We start from the raw sequence: 13,776 nt of genomic DNA on the forward strand, positions 1-13,776 counted from the left end.
CGTTTTCAGATTAAGCAACGAAGTGGACGCGTCTGGTACGAGACTACAAGTAGTACAGGCGGAGACGCGGCCCCCAGGCCTCTGGTTTCACATCTCCCTCCTAGTTCCCGGCGGGCCGGCGTCTTTTCTCTGCTCGGAGTAGCCGAGCAGCCCTGGAGGCTGAGTGTCTGGTAAGCGCGGCTGTTAGGGAGGATGGAGGAGCCGCAGCCCCGCGGTGCTTCCCACACGCTTCGCCAGCAGGGACGCGCGGGACGACCGCGCAGGCGGCTCTGCAGGGGTGGGCGCCCCATCACCCGTCTTGGTCCCTCGCTGCTTTGCGCTTTCCGAGCCCCAGCCGCGCTCAGGCTGCCTCGGGCATTGACCGCGGGGGCGCGCGCCCCGTTTCCATAGAAACGTCCGGGCTGGCGCGGCGGCGCGAGGGGCGGGCTCTCCGGCTCCCGGCGGCTGCTTGCGCCCCAGCGCGCGCCCAGGCGCCTTGGAGTCCCCGTCCTTGGGCCCCCGCAAGGTCCCCTGCCGTGCGCGAGGCAGCATGATGAGGCGCACCCTGGAAAACCGGTAACAGCCCGAGCCCAGCTGCCCAGGGCCGCCCACGCTGGAGGGCTGGGGTGAGGGAAGTGGAGCCTCTGTCCGTGGGGCCTCTGCGCCGTATTCCGACCCTGGGCGGCAGGCTGCACGGTCCCAGCTGTGGCCTGGGGCCTAATTCCCTGGGCTGCAGCGTGCGCCGGCGGCGAAGGGGAGCCCGGGGCCCGGCCGGCTGCCACCCACCCACGCCTCCGGGTCTTGGGTCCCCACACTGCCGCGGGCAGTGCAGAAGCCTAGGAGGCAAGCCGGGCTCCCAGGCCGCGCTGCGCGGAGCAGCCAGACCAGCCACCTCCCCAGTTAAGGCCAGGCCCGCCCGGCCTGGGCCTCTTCCTGTGCCTCTTCCTGTGCCTACACTGCCCGATAAGTGAGGTCAGGACCCCATGGAGAGCAGTCCGCGCCGGGAGACGGTGGATCGTTGGTGGGTTTGTGTCTTCAAAGCTGCAGAATGCCCGGGGAATGTTCGCATGTTACATTAACGTGAAGCCTTCTCATCTCTAACGAGAGTATTTTGCCTTTTGTGTCACCTTTTTCTCTAGGAACGCTCAAACGAAACAACTGCAAACAGCTGTCTCAAATGTGGAGAAGCATTTTGGAGAACTGTGCCAAATCTTCGCTGCCTATGTGCGGAAAACTGCCAGGCTGAGAGACAAAGCCGACCTCCTGGTGAATGAAATCAACGCGTATGCTGCTACAGAGACCCCACATTTAAAGCTGGGCCTGATGAACTTTGCTGATGAGTTTGCCAAACTTCAGGATTATCGACAAGCAGAGGTATGGAGTGAGATCACAGTGTCATTGTTATGAATGAGCCATGAAGTAGTGGATGAAGGAACCGTGGGAACTTTCACTTGTAATCTACCTAACTGCAGAGGTGGATACAAACTTAATGAAACCTACATTTTCATGTCTATAACACTGCGTGAATCTATTAAAGAGAAGCTTTCGGCCGGGCGCGGTGGCTCACGCCTGTAATCCCAGCACTTTGGGAGGCCGAGGCGGGCAGATCACGAGGTCAGGAGATCGAGACCATCCTGGCTAACACGATGAAACCCTGTCTCTACTAAAACTACAAAAAAATTAGCCGGGCGAGGTGGCAGGGCTCCTGTAGTCCCAGCTACTTGGGAGGCTGAAGCAGGAGAATGGCGTGAACCCGGGAGGCAGAGCTCGCAGCGAGCCGAGATCACGCCACTGCACTCCAGCCTGGGCGACAGAGCGAGACTCTCTCAAAAAAAAAAGAGAAGCTTTCTGTGTTTTATTTTACCGTTTTCAAGCTAAATTTTAGGGAATCCTGAAGTCTTGTATTTCCCCACTTTATTTGCCAACTTTTGGCCAAGGGGTGGCTGTTTACTGGGGGGTAGTGGGAATAGTACGCAGGGGGAAGAAAATAAGCATAACTTAATGTCTTGTGTGGCACGTAAGTACATTTTAAAGAATGACTAGGGATGGAAATGTTGGGAATGGTAATGTGGATGGATACATTATTAATAAATGGGCAAGAGATCATTGCTGCATCCAATTGGAAAATTGACCAATGGTTTACTAACAACAACAACAACAACAAAATGCTATGAATTATATCATGAAAGCAAACCAATACTGAGACACCGTGTGGACTTTTTGCTCTGGGTAGCAGGAGAGGTATCCTTGTGATTGTTTTCTTTCTAAAAGCCCATTTTTTTCCTTTAAATACTTAATGAGCACTTTTACTTGTATTTATTTTGAGTTTCACAACATAGGTGAACTTATCAGAAGTTGCCCATTTAGAAATGCATTGCTGTTTTGTACTTTTCTCATCAGAACCTAAAATGGAAATTTCAATTTTCAAAAAATAGAATAAGTATAAAAAAAATTGAACTCATCATTGCTATCCATGCAAATTTGAAGAGTAATCATGTTTGGAGGTACTTTTAGAAAAATGTTGAGTTCTTGTCATGAAACTTCTTCTGTAATAAACAAGTAACTCTCAGTTACATCTAACTGAGAACAATGTTTCAAAGATAATTTATATTCACAGGTAATCCTAAAATCTTATTTTAGCCAATAATTTCAGTGCCCCTTTGTAGAAAACCTTTATGCTATTTATCAAATAGCAAAGTGAATTGATTTGCATTTGTTCTCCTTTTATTTCCCTTGCTTACCAAATGGTGGAGGTCCTAATGAACAATGACAAAAAGGTAGGCAACAAAAAGGAGAACAGAAAAAGACTTAGATAATCCTTAAGCTGAATAATCAGTATGGATTATAAGAAATGGTGTAAACCAAACTGTCCTGAATATCCATGATTTTAGGATTTCTAATATTTGAATACTTAATGGGAAGTTGATTTTTATTTTCCTAACATTTTAAAATGAAACAGTCATATACATTTTGTTTACAGAAACTAAAGAAAAATCAATATGAAATTAAGTGTATTTGTCAATTATATAAATATGTATCATTAAAAAGCCCTTTTCCTGCTATTAAAATATGACATGTTCATTTTAAGCAATTGAATACATGTCACCTGTCTTGAGAGAAAAAATTTTAATGTCCAAGAGAGTTATTTTTCCTATGCTGTATTTAAATACTTGCCTTAAAAAAAAATCTGTCTCTTCAGTGCCTTCCACTAGTGCTACTTGTAAAATAAGTAATTACTCAAAATGTGATTTAAAAACCTATAACGTTTAAGAAAAACTACTTAATTCTAAATGAAACAGAGATGAGACATACAGTTTGACAGCTCAGCAACTCAGACCATTTATCTTGTTCTGTAGGCTTTGATAATTCACAAATGGCTTCTCAGAAAAAAAAATGCAGCAAATACAGTGATCTCTAAGCTTTTTTGCTTTTGAAGGTTATGTTGCTTTAAATGTTTCCAAGATGCTCTTTCAGCTTTGATTTTCTTTTCTGAAAAGTTGAGCTATTACAGTTCAGAGATAATATACCTAAAGTATCCAGTACTGTGCTGAACACACTGAAAATGTTAGCTGTATTAAAATTTGAGCTGTCTTAACACCCTTAAACTACTACTTTAAGGTAACAAAGTAATCCTAAGATGATGATGTGGCCAGGATGAGCTCCTGGGAAACCTGAGACATTTTCTTGTCATTTTGCTTACCAGATGCTTTTCTACTTTTACTATTACTGTGCAGCTTAACAGTTTTTAATGTGTTTGAGTTTAGATTCTGAGTCTTACTAATTTCTAGTGATTAGCCTTTTATTTATAGGCTAAAAGGTTAAGCATTCTAATTTAAAATTTTAATAATTTTCAATAGGTTGAAAGACTTGAAGCCAAAGTAGTTGAACCCTTGAAAGCTTATGGGACCATTGTGAAAATGAAACGGGTAAGTAAATCCATTTTCTCACTTACTATGAATTACTCTGGCAAAGAGTATGAGGTTTCCAATTGTTTTTTTAATAAGAAATACAAAGTAGTGGCCAGGAGTGGTGGCTCATGCCTGTAATCTCAGCACTTGGGGAGGCCGAGGAGGACAGATCATGAGGTCAGGAGTTTGAGACCATCCTGGCCAACATAGTGGAACCCTGTCTCTACTAAAAATACAAAAAATTAGCTGGGCGTGGTGACGTGCACCTGTAATCCCAGCTACTCAGGAGGCTGAGGCAAGAAAATCGCTTGAACCCGGGAGGCAGAGGTTGCAGTGAGCTAAGGTAGTGCCACTGCACTCCAGCCTGGGCGACAGTGCGAGACTCTGTCTCAAAAAAAAAAAAAAGAAAGAAATACAAACTAGTATATAGTCATTCTTTTTACTCTGAAAGATCCCTTAGCTCTTTAAGAATAATGAAATATTTTTAATGAGCTTATTAAGTATACTGTAGCAACATAGATAACATAGGCATTATGGAAACTTTAAAATAATTATAATCATGAAAAATATATGGACAGAAATTGCTTTACTATATGAATATAAGTTTTTGTTTAAAGCAGGTGATAGCATTTAGACTTTTAAAATGTGTGAGAGAGTTCTATTTTTAAAACTAACTTTATTGAAGTGTAATTTACATCAGCAGTCCCCAACCTTTTTGGCACCAGGGACCGGTTTTGTGGAAGACAATTTTTCTTTAGTTCACAATAGGGTTTGCACTCCTATGAGCATCTAATGCTGCCTCTGATCTAACAAGAGGCAGAGCTCAGGCCTTAATACTAGCTTGCCCCCCGCTCACCTGCTGTGCTGGCCGAGTTCCTAATAGACCTGGGAGTTGGGAGCCCCTGATTTATGTGCAATAAAATTCTTCCATTTTAAGTGATCATTGAGTTTTGACAAATGTTTATACCCATGTAACCACTACCACCATCAAAATTACACATTTATATACATATATCTATTATGGTTAATAGTTTTGCACTGAAATTGTGTCATTATTTTGAGAGAATATTAACACATTCTCACATACATAGACACTAATTATGTAATACTTGTAATTCCTGTGGTAATGGTACCAGGATCACACAAGAAGTATTCTTCCATTCTTAAAACAGAGTGTGTGAATTTTCTTAAGTCAGACATTTTTACTAACAAAAAAATGCCAATTTGCAGGATGACCTCAAGGCAACATTCACAGCAAGGAATCGAGAAGCTAAGCAGTTAACTCAGTTAGAAAGAACACGCCAGCGAAACCCATCTGATCGACATGTTATTGTATCCTTTGAATTTGGGTCTTTAAAAAAATGTTTAAGGTATGGAGTACAAAAGTAAATGTATATAGAAATTGTGCATTTTTACTTTTAAATGAGTAGAGAATTTGAATATAAAGATTGAAAAGAAATGCATTTAGAAATTCTCAGTATAGAAATTGTCTAATTTTAAAGAGGTTACACCACCTAATTCAAATCCCCTTATATTGTTTTACACAGTAGACTTTGCAAATGAACAAACAAAAAATTCAGATGTTTTTATAAAGAGTAAATTCAGATTTCTGAATTTTATTTTCACATGGTGATGACTAAATATTAATTCTACAATTAACTTAAAGATCTATCGTTAATCCTAATATATCAGTGTCCTCTATGCCCTGTTTTGAGAAAAGGAAAGAAAATTTTCCCATTTAATTTCCTTCATCTTTTAGAAATAAAGCAATTATGTGGGCCAGGCGTGGTAGCTCACCCCTGTAATCCCAGCACTTTGGGAGGCTGAGGCAGGCGGATCACAAGGTCAGGAGATCGAGACCATCCTGGCTAACACAGTGAAACCCCGTCTCTGCTAAAAATACAAAAAATTAGCCGGGCGTGGTGGTGGGCGCCTGTAGTCGTAACTACTCTGGAGGCTGAGGCAGGAGAATGGCGTGAACCTGGGAGGCGGAGCTTGCAGTGAGCCGAGATTGCGCCACTGCACTCCAGTCTGGGTGACAGAGCCAGACTCGTCTCAAAAAAAAAAAAAAAAGAAAGAAATAAAACAACTATGTGAAATCATGACTTCCAGCCAGTTAACCTCAGGAGGGAGACTTAAGAGTATAATTAAGATCCAAGTTGGACACAAACCTAGACACGACTGTCTACTGTAACAAGGTTCTTCTGTTAAACGTGACTATTTCTTAAACTACAATGTGCCTTGTTCATTACTAAACAAAAGCATACAAAATAGTGCCTAACTGCCAGCAACTAAGATAGGTAGGACTGTGTAGAAAGCACTAACATCTGGCCGGACGCATTGGCTTACGCTTGTAATCCCAGCACTTTGGGAGGCCGAGGCGGGCAGATCATGAGGTCAGGAGTTTGAGACCATCCTGGCCAACATAGTGAAACGCCGTCTCTACTAAAAATACAAAAATTAGCCAGGCATGGTGGTAGCACGTGCCTGTAGTCTCAGCTACTTGGGAGGCTGAGGCAAGAGAATCGCTTGAACCGGGAGATGGAGGTTGTGGTGAGCTGAGATCACACCACTGCACTACAGCCTGGAAAACAAAGTGAAACTCTGTCTCAAAAAAAAAAAGAAAAAGCACTAACATCCCTACCGCCTCTTTTTTCCATTCCTTCTATGTGTCTCCTTCCTACTTCCTTAAGGTTGTTACTGCCCAGCTCAGCCAGAAACCACATGAGGAGTGGCTCTTTGAGAGCATTTGAGGTTCCAGAACACCTCCATTCCTGAGGGGAGTCCCTTGAGCAGCGATTTGGGGCTGCACCAATTGCTTGGTCCTTCTTCCTTTGGACCAAAGGTACAGAAGCCCAGCTTTGTACTAAACAAAAATGGGCAGCCATAGGGCTGGGAGTGGAGTGCCCACTGGAGACTGGGACAGAAACATCTAGATGGTCATAGTGGCATAAGATCTGCAAATGGAGATGATAGAATCTGTGTTTTAAGCAAGTCAGACAAACCAGAGAATGCTGGAAAATTTATGACTGATAGCTAGAGATCAAGGCAGAGGCTGTGGGTTGGGGCCGGGGGGAGGGGGTTCACCAGTGTTTAAGAATTAAGCTAGGGATCAATTTTTTGTTTTGTTTTGTTCTTTGTGGCCTGGAGTGGGGGAGGTGGTGATATATGAAGACATCTGGAATCCTGAGTAGTTGGCAAGATTGAATCAGGAGTACTGGTGTCTACACTAAACACAGAAACGAATCTATTCCTAAGACAAACATTTTTCTGACTTGAATGCTGTGCTGTAAACTGCTGTGGAAGGGAGACAGTCTTAGAGCACAGATGAAGCAGGTCTGTGGGTTCACATGGTGGGGAGATGAATACAACCTAAAAGGTTATTGCCACAGGTGAATCAGCGTGCTTGCTGGGTAAGATCTGCACCTTGTGTATTTTGACAACCTGAGACCAAAACATGAAGGACAATCTACATACAAATGTAGTCAATATAAATATACAAATATTCAATCATAGTATCATGGAATATTTCCCAGGATAAACTCTTAAAATTCATCTATGTAGAAGTATGTTTAAGTTTGATATGTAAGATAAGATAGAGTCACTCTGATAGAGAGGATAGGGAAAAGAAGAATTCCAGGGCTCTGCCTGCTCACCACCAAAGGAGGACTCCGGGTGGCTTCTAAACAAGCTTCCTGTAATGCAGTGTGACAAATACCAATCTGGCTTACCCTTTTAAAAATCATTTTAAACTCTTAACTAATTCCATTTAATACACAAATATCTTTATTCATGGAGTTGTATCTTAGTATTTTAATCCAAAGCATTTCCTATTCAAGTTGGTATATTATAGAATTTTGAAGAATTTTCAGTGAAAAGAAGAAATATTAGAAATCTATATTCTCTTTGCTAAAAATGGATGTGTTACTTTGGGTGAGTTGCTATGCTCAAGTAAAGGGATTTGAGACTTTCAGAAATAAATAGTAGTTGCTGGAGGGTGATAGAAGGTGAAGCTACACATATCCCAGCTATGGCTTCTGTTTCCCCATGCTTTCCTGATTTAGCCAACTCTACTTACCCTTCTAAATTTTAAAATGAAAATATCAGTAAATGAGGAGGGTAAAGACATGAGTCAAAAGGAAGTAGTCACAAGTAAAGAGCTGCATCAGTCATATGTAATAAACAGTATTAGGAATTAGTCTGCTTGAATATTCTCACTAGCACAAGGTTAACGTGTATCAAGTAACTGTTAGAGATTTTTTCATAGTAGTAATTCTTCAGAGGAGCTCTATTTTATCTTTGAATTTCCTGTAATGAAGTTGTAGTTTAAAGAATCTCAAACACAGAAATATAGAGAAATGTTTTTGATTCCTGGTTATGAATAAGTTGAAAGTTTGTATGATTTTTAAAAACTCTGCAGCCCATATGGTAAATGTATATACAAATACAGAGAGGTATAAATGAATATAATTTTAAGTAGTTAGTATCTTGAAAATGTGTAGTTGAATGAACCTAATTACAAAAGTAACCATAATTGATATATGGTTACAATTAATATATAACCTAATTGTAAGTGTGTATAATTCTGTGGGTATATAAATTTATTGAAAGAATTGTTATACTCTCTTTGAAATGTATTTTTTCCTTTATGAAAAATTTCAGTCACAGGTGGGTAATAAAGTGGTGTGTCAAGAAATGGATCCTTATAGTAAACCCTTTTACTTGTTTCAATTTATACATTTTCTTGAAAAAGAAAGCAAAAGCTAAATGTCACGGTATTACTTATCACAGAACTTTGACAACAAATGCAAACTTTTTCTATGATTATTAAATGATGATATATGTGACTTTTGAGTAAATATAATATTAGCACAAGAAACAAAACTTTATTAGGAAGAATTTAATCCGAAAATTGGGCTGTACCTTTTTAAATTTCTGTGTTACCGTTTAAGAAAAAATCTTAAATATTTTGGGGCAACTTTTGTTCTAGCAGAGGAGATGCTTAAAGAGAGATACACAATTAGATTAGAAATATTCTGCGCTTGACAGTACTATAGCCACTGGCTGTATATGGCTATTGAGTTCTTGAAATACAACTAGAGTAATTTTGGAGCTAGTTTTTAATTTTTTATTTAATTTTAATTAGTTTTAATGAAAATAGCCCCATATGGCTAGTGGCCACCATACTGATTGGACAGTACAGATCAGATAATATGAGTACATGTCCAAATGTGTAGACTTGCCATCTGATTCATTAGTTACTAGTGTATTTATTTTTTTGTAATAAGCCTTAACTAAATAGAAGCAGTGTAACATGGTTGTCTTGTAAAGAAGAATCTACAAGTAGAAATCCCATGCTGAAATATTTTGTAGTGTATATTATATTCCACCTGATGAGGATATTATAGAGTTAGGAATATTTAATGCATTTGGAGAACAAGTAGAAGCAAGCAAGGTAGAAAGAGTCTTGGTTATATACCTGCTAACCCAAAATACCTCAATGTTGTACATTTTAAAGATCAAACTCTCAGTGGTAGAACTTGTCATAGCTGTAGGTCTCTCTACTGTGTGCCACTCTCCTTAGTCCTTTCCAAAGATGATTTCATGTAATCCATACAATAGTCCTATGAGATAAGCATAAAGAGTAAGAGATAATAGGCCGGGCGCGGTGGCTTACACTTGTAATCCCTGCACTTTGGGAGGCTGAGGCGGGTGCCCCATCTCTTCTAAAAATACACAAAATTAGCTGGGCATGGTGGCATGCGCCTATAATCCTAGCTACTCAGGAGGCTGAGTAAGAAGAATCGCTTGAATCCAGGAGGCGGAGGTTGCGGTGAGCCGAGATTGCGCCACTGCACTCTAGCCTGGGCAACAAGAGCAAAACTCTATCAAAAAAAAAAAAATGAGATAATCTGTAATTTTGAGAGAATTGAAATAATCTTTACTAAGTCATAAGTCCTTTTCAGGGGAGAAATGGCTAACGGAGAGAGAGAGACAAAAGAAAAATAATTTTTGATAAATGGCACAGATAGTGAAATAGAGGGAAGCAGTAGAAAATATGGGACATGGTTTTACAGTAGGTTATCCAAGGGTGTCTGGAAAAAAAAATGATTTTGTAGACAGAAAAGGAAGGATTTGGGGGTAGTTTTTGTCCTTGGGGTTTTTTTTTCTAGATCGTGAATCAAGTCACTAAATAAAGTTTTTTATTCTGCATGTGCTTACATAGATCATTTTATTATATATGGTAAAATATAATATTAACAATTTACACTGTTATGCCAAAAAGTCGGTACTGCACAATGGTAGAATTTACCAGTAAGCTCAACTGAATGAATTTTCTTTTTTTTTTAAAATCTTTGGTTGGGGAATACTTTTGTAGGCAGAAACGGAATTACAGAGAGCTGCAATGGATGCTAGCCGAACAAGTCGTCATCTGGAGGAAACTATTAACAACTTTGAAAGGCAGAAAATGAAGGATATAAAGGTAATAAAGTAACTGTTAGGGTTCAAAATGTGTTTTTAACCTTATTTTTTACTTTAAACTCATGAAAAATTTAAATTACTCTATATTTTTTAGCCCATAAATACTGCTTATAAAGAAAATACGATAAATAAGGGGCTGGGCACAGTGGCTTATGCCTGTAATCCTAGCACTTTGGGAGGCCTAGGCAGGTGGATCAGTTGAGGCCAGGAGTTTGGGACGAGCCTGGGCAACATGGAAAAACCGCATCTCTACAAAAAACTAGCCAGGTGTGGTGGCACATGCTTGTAGACCCAGCTTCTTAGGGGGCTGAGGCAGGAGGATCACCTGAGCCTGGGTAGGTTAAAGCAGCAGTGAACCATGACTGCACCACTGCACTCCCTGCGTTCCAGCCTGGGCAACAGAGCCAGACCCTGCCCACCCCACCCCGCAACAACAACAAAAAGAAAACAGAAAAAGCAAAAAATATTATAAATAAAATATATCATGGGTTTTTGTTTTTTTTTAAATGGAAACAGTGGTATATAAAAGACCAACATTTCCAAACAGTAGCCAGATATTCAGCTTTTTATAACAAATACTATTTAATCAAGGGGAACTAACATTTATTGTGTTTTTATATACCAGGCGCTACAACAGGCACTTTATATAAATTCTTGCAGTCTTCACAGCAACTCCATGAGGATGAGGTGGTGTTATTAAGAAATTAAGCAGATTACACCTGTAATCCCAGCACTTTGGGAAGCTAAGGCAGGCAGATCACTTGAGGTCAGGAGTTTGAGACCAGCCTGGCCAACATGGCGAAACTCCATCTCTACTAAAAATAAAAAAATTAGGCATGATGACATGCACCTGTAATCCCAGCTACCCGGGAGGCTGAGGCAGGAGAATCACTTGAACCCAGGAGGTGGAGGTTGCAGTGAGCCAAGAAGAGCATGCCACTGCATTCCAGCATGGGTGACAGAGCGAGACTTTGACTCAAAAAAAAAAAAAGAAATTAAGCAGAGACATAAATATTTTACCCAAAGTACAATAGCCAGAAATAGGAGCTATAAACCAATTTTTTAATGTGTGATTTCTGTTATAATACAGTCATTAATTTTTTTATAGCTTAATACTGTGTAGTAACTACATATTATCAAATAAGTAAACAGGGTAATAGTAGCCAACCACATAAATTTGCATCTACTATGATATGGTATCTTAGTCAACAAAATCACAAGAATTGCCTTACTCTAACACATTTGTAGATTTGAAACTTTCTTGGGGATCATGAAATTCAGCAGGTATTTTTGATAACCATCGTGGAAACACTTGAAGGACCTCTTATGACCATCTTACAGACTTTAAAACTCATCTAAGGCTCTTTTTGGCTCACTGAAGATTTTCCTGTAACAAGCTTTAAATATTTGTTTTACTTCTATTGACAAATCTTCCTTCATAAGCTATATTCTTTCAATAAAATAAGCATTATCTGCCACTTAATTATATTATTTATCTCTGAAATCCATGAAACAGTATTCATTTACATCTTTTATTTTCTTTAATTTCCTGTCATAGTTTCAAAGGATTTCTGAGCTTCTCAATTTAGTCACAGGCTCTGTACTCTTCTGTGTAATAGTAGATTGCTACCCACAGAAGAACATCTCAGGGGGCTGTCCCGAGACAAATTCCTTTACCAAGCTAGGAGAGTATGGTCAGGGTATAAAGTTTTATAATTGCTGACATCCCCTCTTAAACTGAGGGAGGAAGGAGAATTATTAAGATAATTAACCTTAACCTGAAACATGGGAATGGAGACTTGTGAGCTATGCCTGATTCCACTGTTGGGTAAAGGCTTCTTTAGTGATGGGAAACTGATTCCTTGCTCCATCGCTGTTCCTCAGACCTGCAAATTTTTCATTTGCACATGGAAATTTGTCTCTACTCTGATCTTTGGGCTCACTTCTGTGTTCTGCCTGGATGCTGGTTTTAATTCCCTGAGCATTAGAGTACCAAACCCTGCAGAGAAAGTGAGTGCAGCATTCCCAGCTACAATTCCTGCTACCTGGGATTTCCTGAAGCAACAGGAGATGGGAGTAAGGTGCTGTACGGTGGAGGGTGCACAGAGAAGAAAAGAGCTTCTAAGTTTTTCTCTATTATGCCCCCAAAAGAGGGAAGTCTCTTGATTTCAGGAAGTCTCTTGGTCACAGAAGAAAATTTTAAAAAGACAGCAAGAAACCTACACTTCAAAAACATTGAGCTATAATTCACTGTGTAACTCTGGTTTTGAGTGTATACACAGATATATATATATATATGTCTCTCCACTCCATGTTAGAACATTGTCGTCACTTCAGCGTTGTACAGTTTAGCTTTTGCCCCTGTCTGCTTCCCAACCCTAAGCAACCACCACTAATCTTCATCTCTATGGATCGAGCTATTCTGCACATTTCATAGAATGGAATCATCAAATACATTGACTTCTATGACTGGCTTCTTTCACTTAGCCTGCTTTCAAGGCATATCCATGTTGTAGGATGTGTCAGTACTTCATTCCTTTTTTTGACCAACTAATATTCCATTGTATGGATATACCACATTTTGTTTACTCATTTCAAGGACATTTCAGTTGTTTCCACCTTTTGGCTATTGTGAATACTAATATAAACATGTCCAAGTGTTTATGTAGACATATATTTTCATTTCTTTTGGATATATACCCAGGAGTGGAATTGCTGGATTATTGGTAACTTTATGCTTAAGAATTTGAGGAAGTGCCAGACTGTTTTCTAAAGTGAACGCACCATTGTGTTTGCCCACCAGCAGTATATGAGGGTTACAGCTTCTCTGCATCCTCAGTACTTGCTATTCATCAGACTTCTTGATTGTAGCCTTCCTAGTGGGTTTGAAGTAGTAGTTTCATTGTAGTAGTCATCTCATTATAGTTTTGATTTGCATTCCATGATGATGCATTTTTTTTCTTTTTTTAAAATAGAGACAAGGTCTCACTATGTTGCCCAGGCTGGTTTTGAACTCCTGGTCTCAAGTGATCCTCCCACTTCAGCCTCCCAAAGTGCTGGCATTTACAGGTGTGAGTCACTGTGCCTTGCCTGATGATGCTTTTTGGCCATCTGTGTCATCTGCCTTGAACAAATGGCTATTGAGATCCTTTACCCTTTTTTTCTCCTTTTCGGTTTTTTTTTTTTTTTTTTTGAGACGGATTCTCACTGTGTCGCCCAGGCTGGAGTGCAGTGGCGCGATCTCGGCCCACTGCAACCTCCACCTCCCAGATTCAAGTGATTCTCCTGCCTCAGCCTCCCAAGTAGCTGGGATTACAGGCATGCACCACCACGCCTGGCTAATTTTTGTATTTTTAGTAGAGATGGGGTTTCGCCACGTTGGCCAGGCTGGTCGTGAACTCCTGAT

At 40.3% G+C, this 13,776-nt stretch overlaps 1 protein-coding gene across 4 annotated transcripts in view; it reads left to right on the forward strand.

Moving 5' to 3' along the window:
* Nucleotides 1-394: 394 nt before the first annotated feature.
* Nucleotides 395-13,776, forward strand: part of FAM92A (family with sequence similarity 92 member A) — a 29,953-nt gene continuing 16,571 nt past the window's right edge. For 3 of the 4 annotated variants that reach the window (XM_030937638.1, XM_030937640.1, XM_030937639.1), the window contains exons 1-6: nucleotides 612-1,000; nucleotides 1,119-1,353; nucleotides 3,837-3,905; nucleotides 5,118-5,219; nucleotides 8,550-8,555; nucleotides 10,267-10,371. In XM_030937638.1, the coding sequence (XP_030793498.1) occupies nucleotides 963-1,000; nucleotides 1,119-1,353; nucleotides 3,837-3,905; nucleotides 5,118-5,219; nucleotides 8,550-8,555; nucleotides 10,267-10,371 (555 nt within the window). In that variant the 5' untranslated portion in view covers nucleotides 612-962. Of the gene's footprint in view, nucleotides 556-611; nucleotides 1,001-1,118; nucleotides 1,354-3,836; nucleotides 3,906-5,117; nucleotides 5,220-8,549; nucleotides 8,556-10,266; nucleotides 10,372-13,776 lie in introns of those variants that run through there. The other variant, XM_010358629.2, reaches the window with a different exon arrangement.

This window comes from Rhinopithecus roxellana, chromosome 9 (assembly GCF_007565055.1).
Source record: "Rhinopithecus roxellana isolate Shanxi Qingling chromosome 9, ASM756505v1, whole genome shotgun sequence".
In the NCBI taxonomy this organism is placed as follows: domain Eukaryota; kingdom Metazoa; phylum Chordata; class Mammalia; order Primates; family Cercopithecidae; genus Rhinopithecus; species Rhinopithecus roxellana.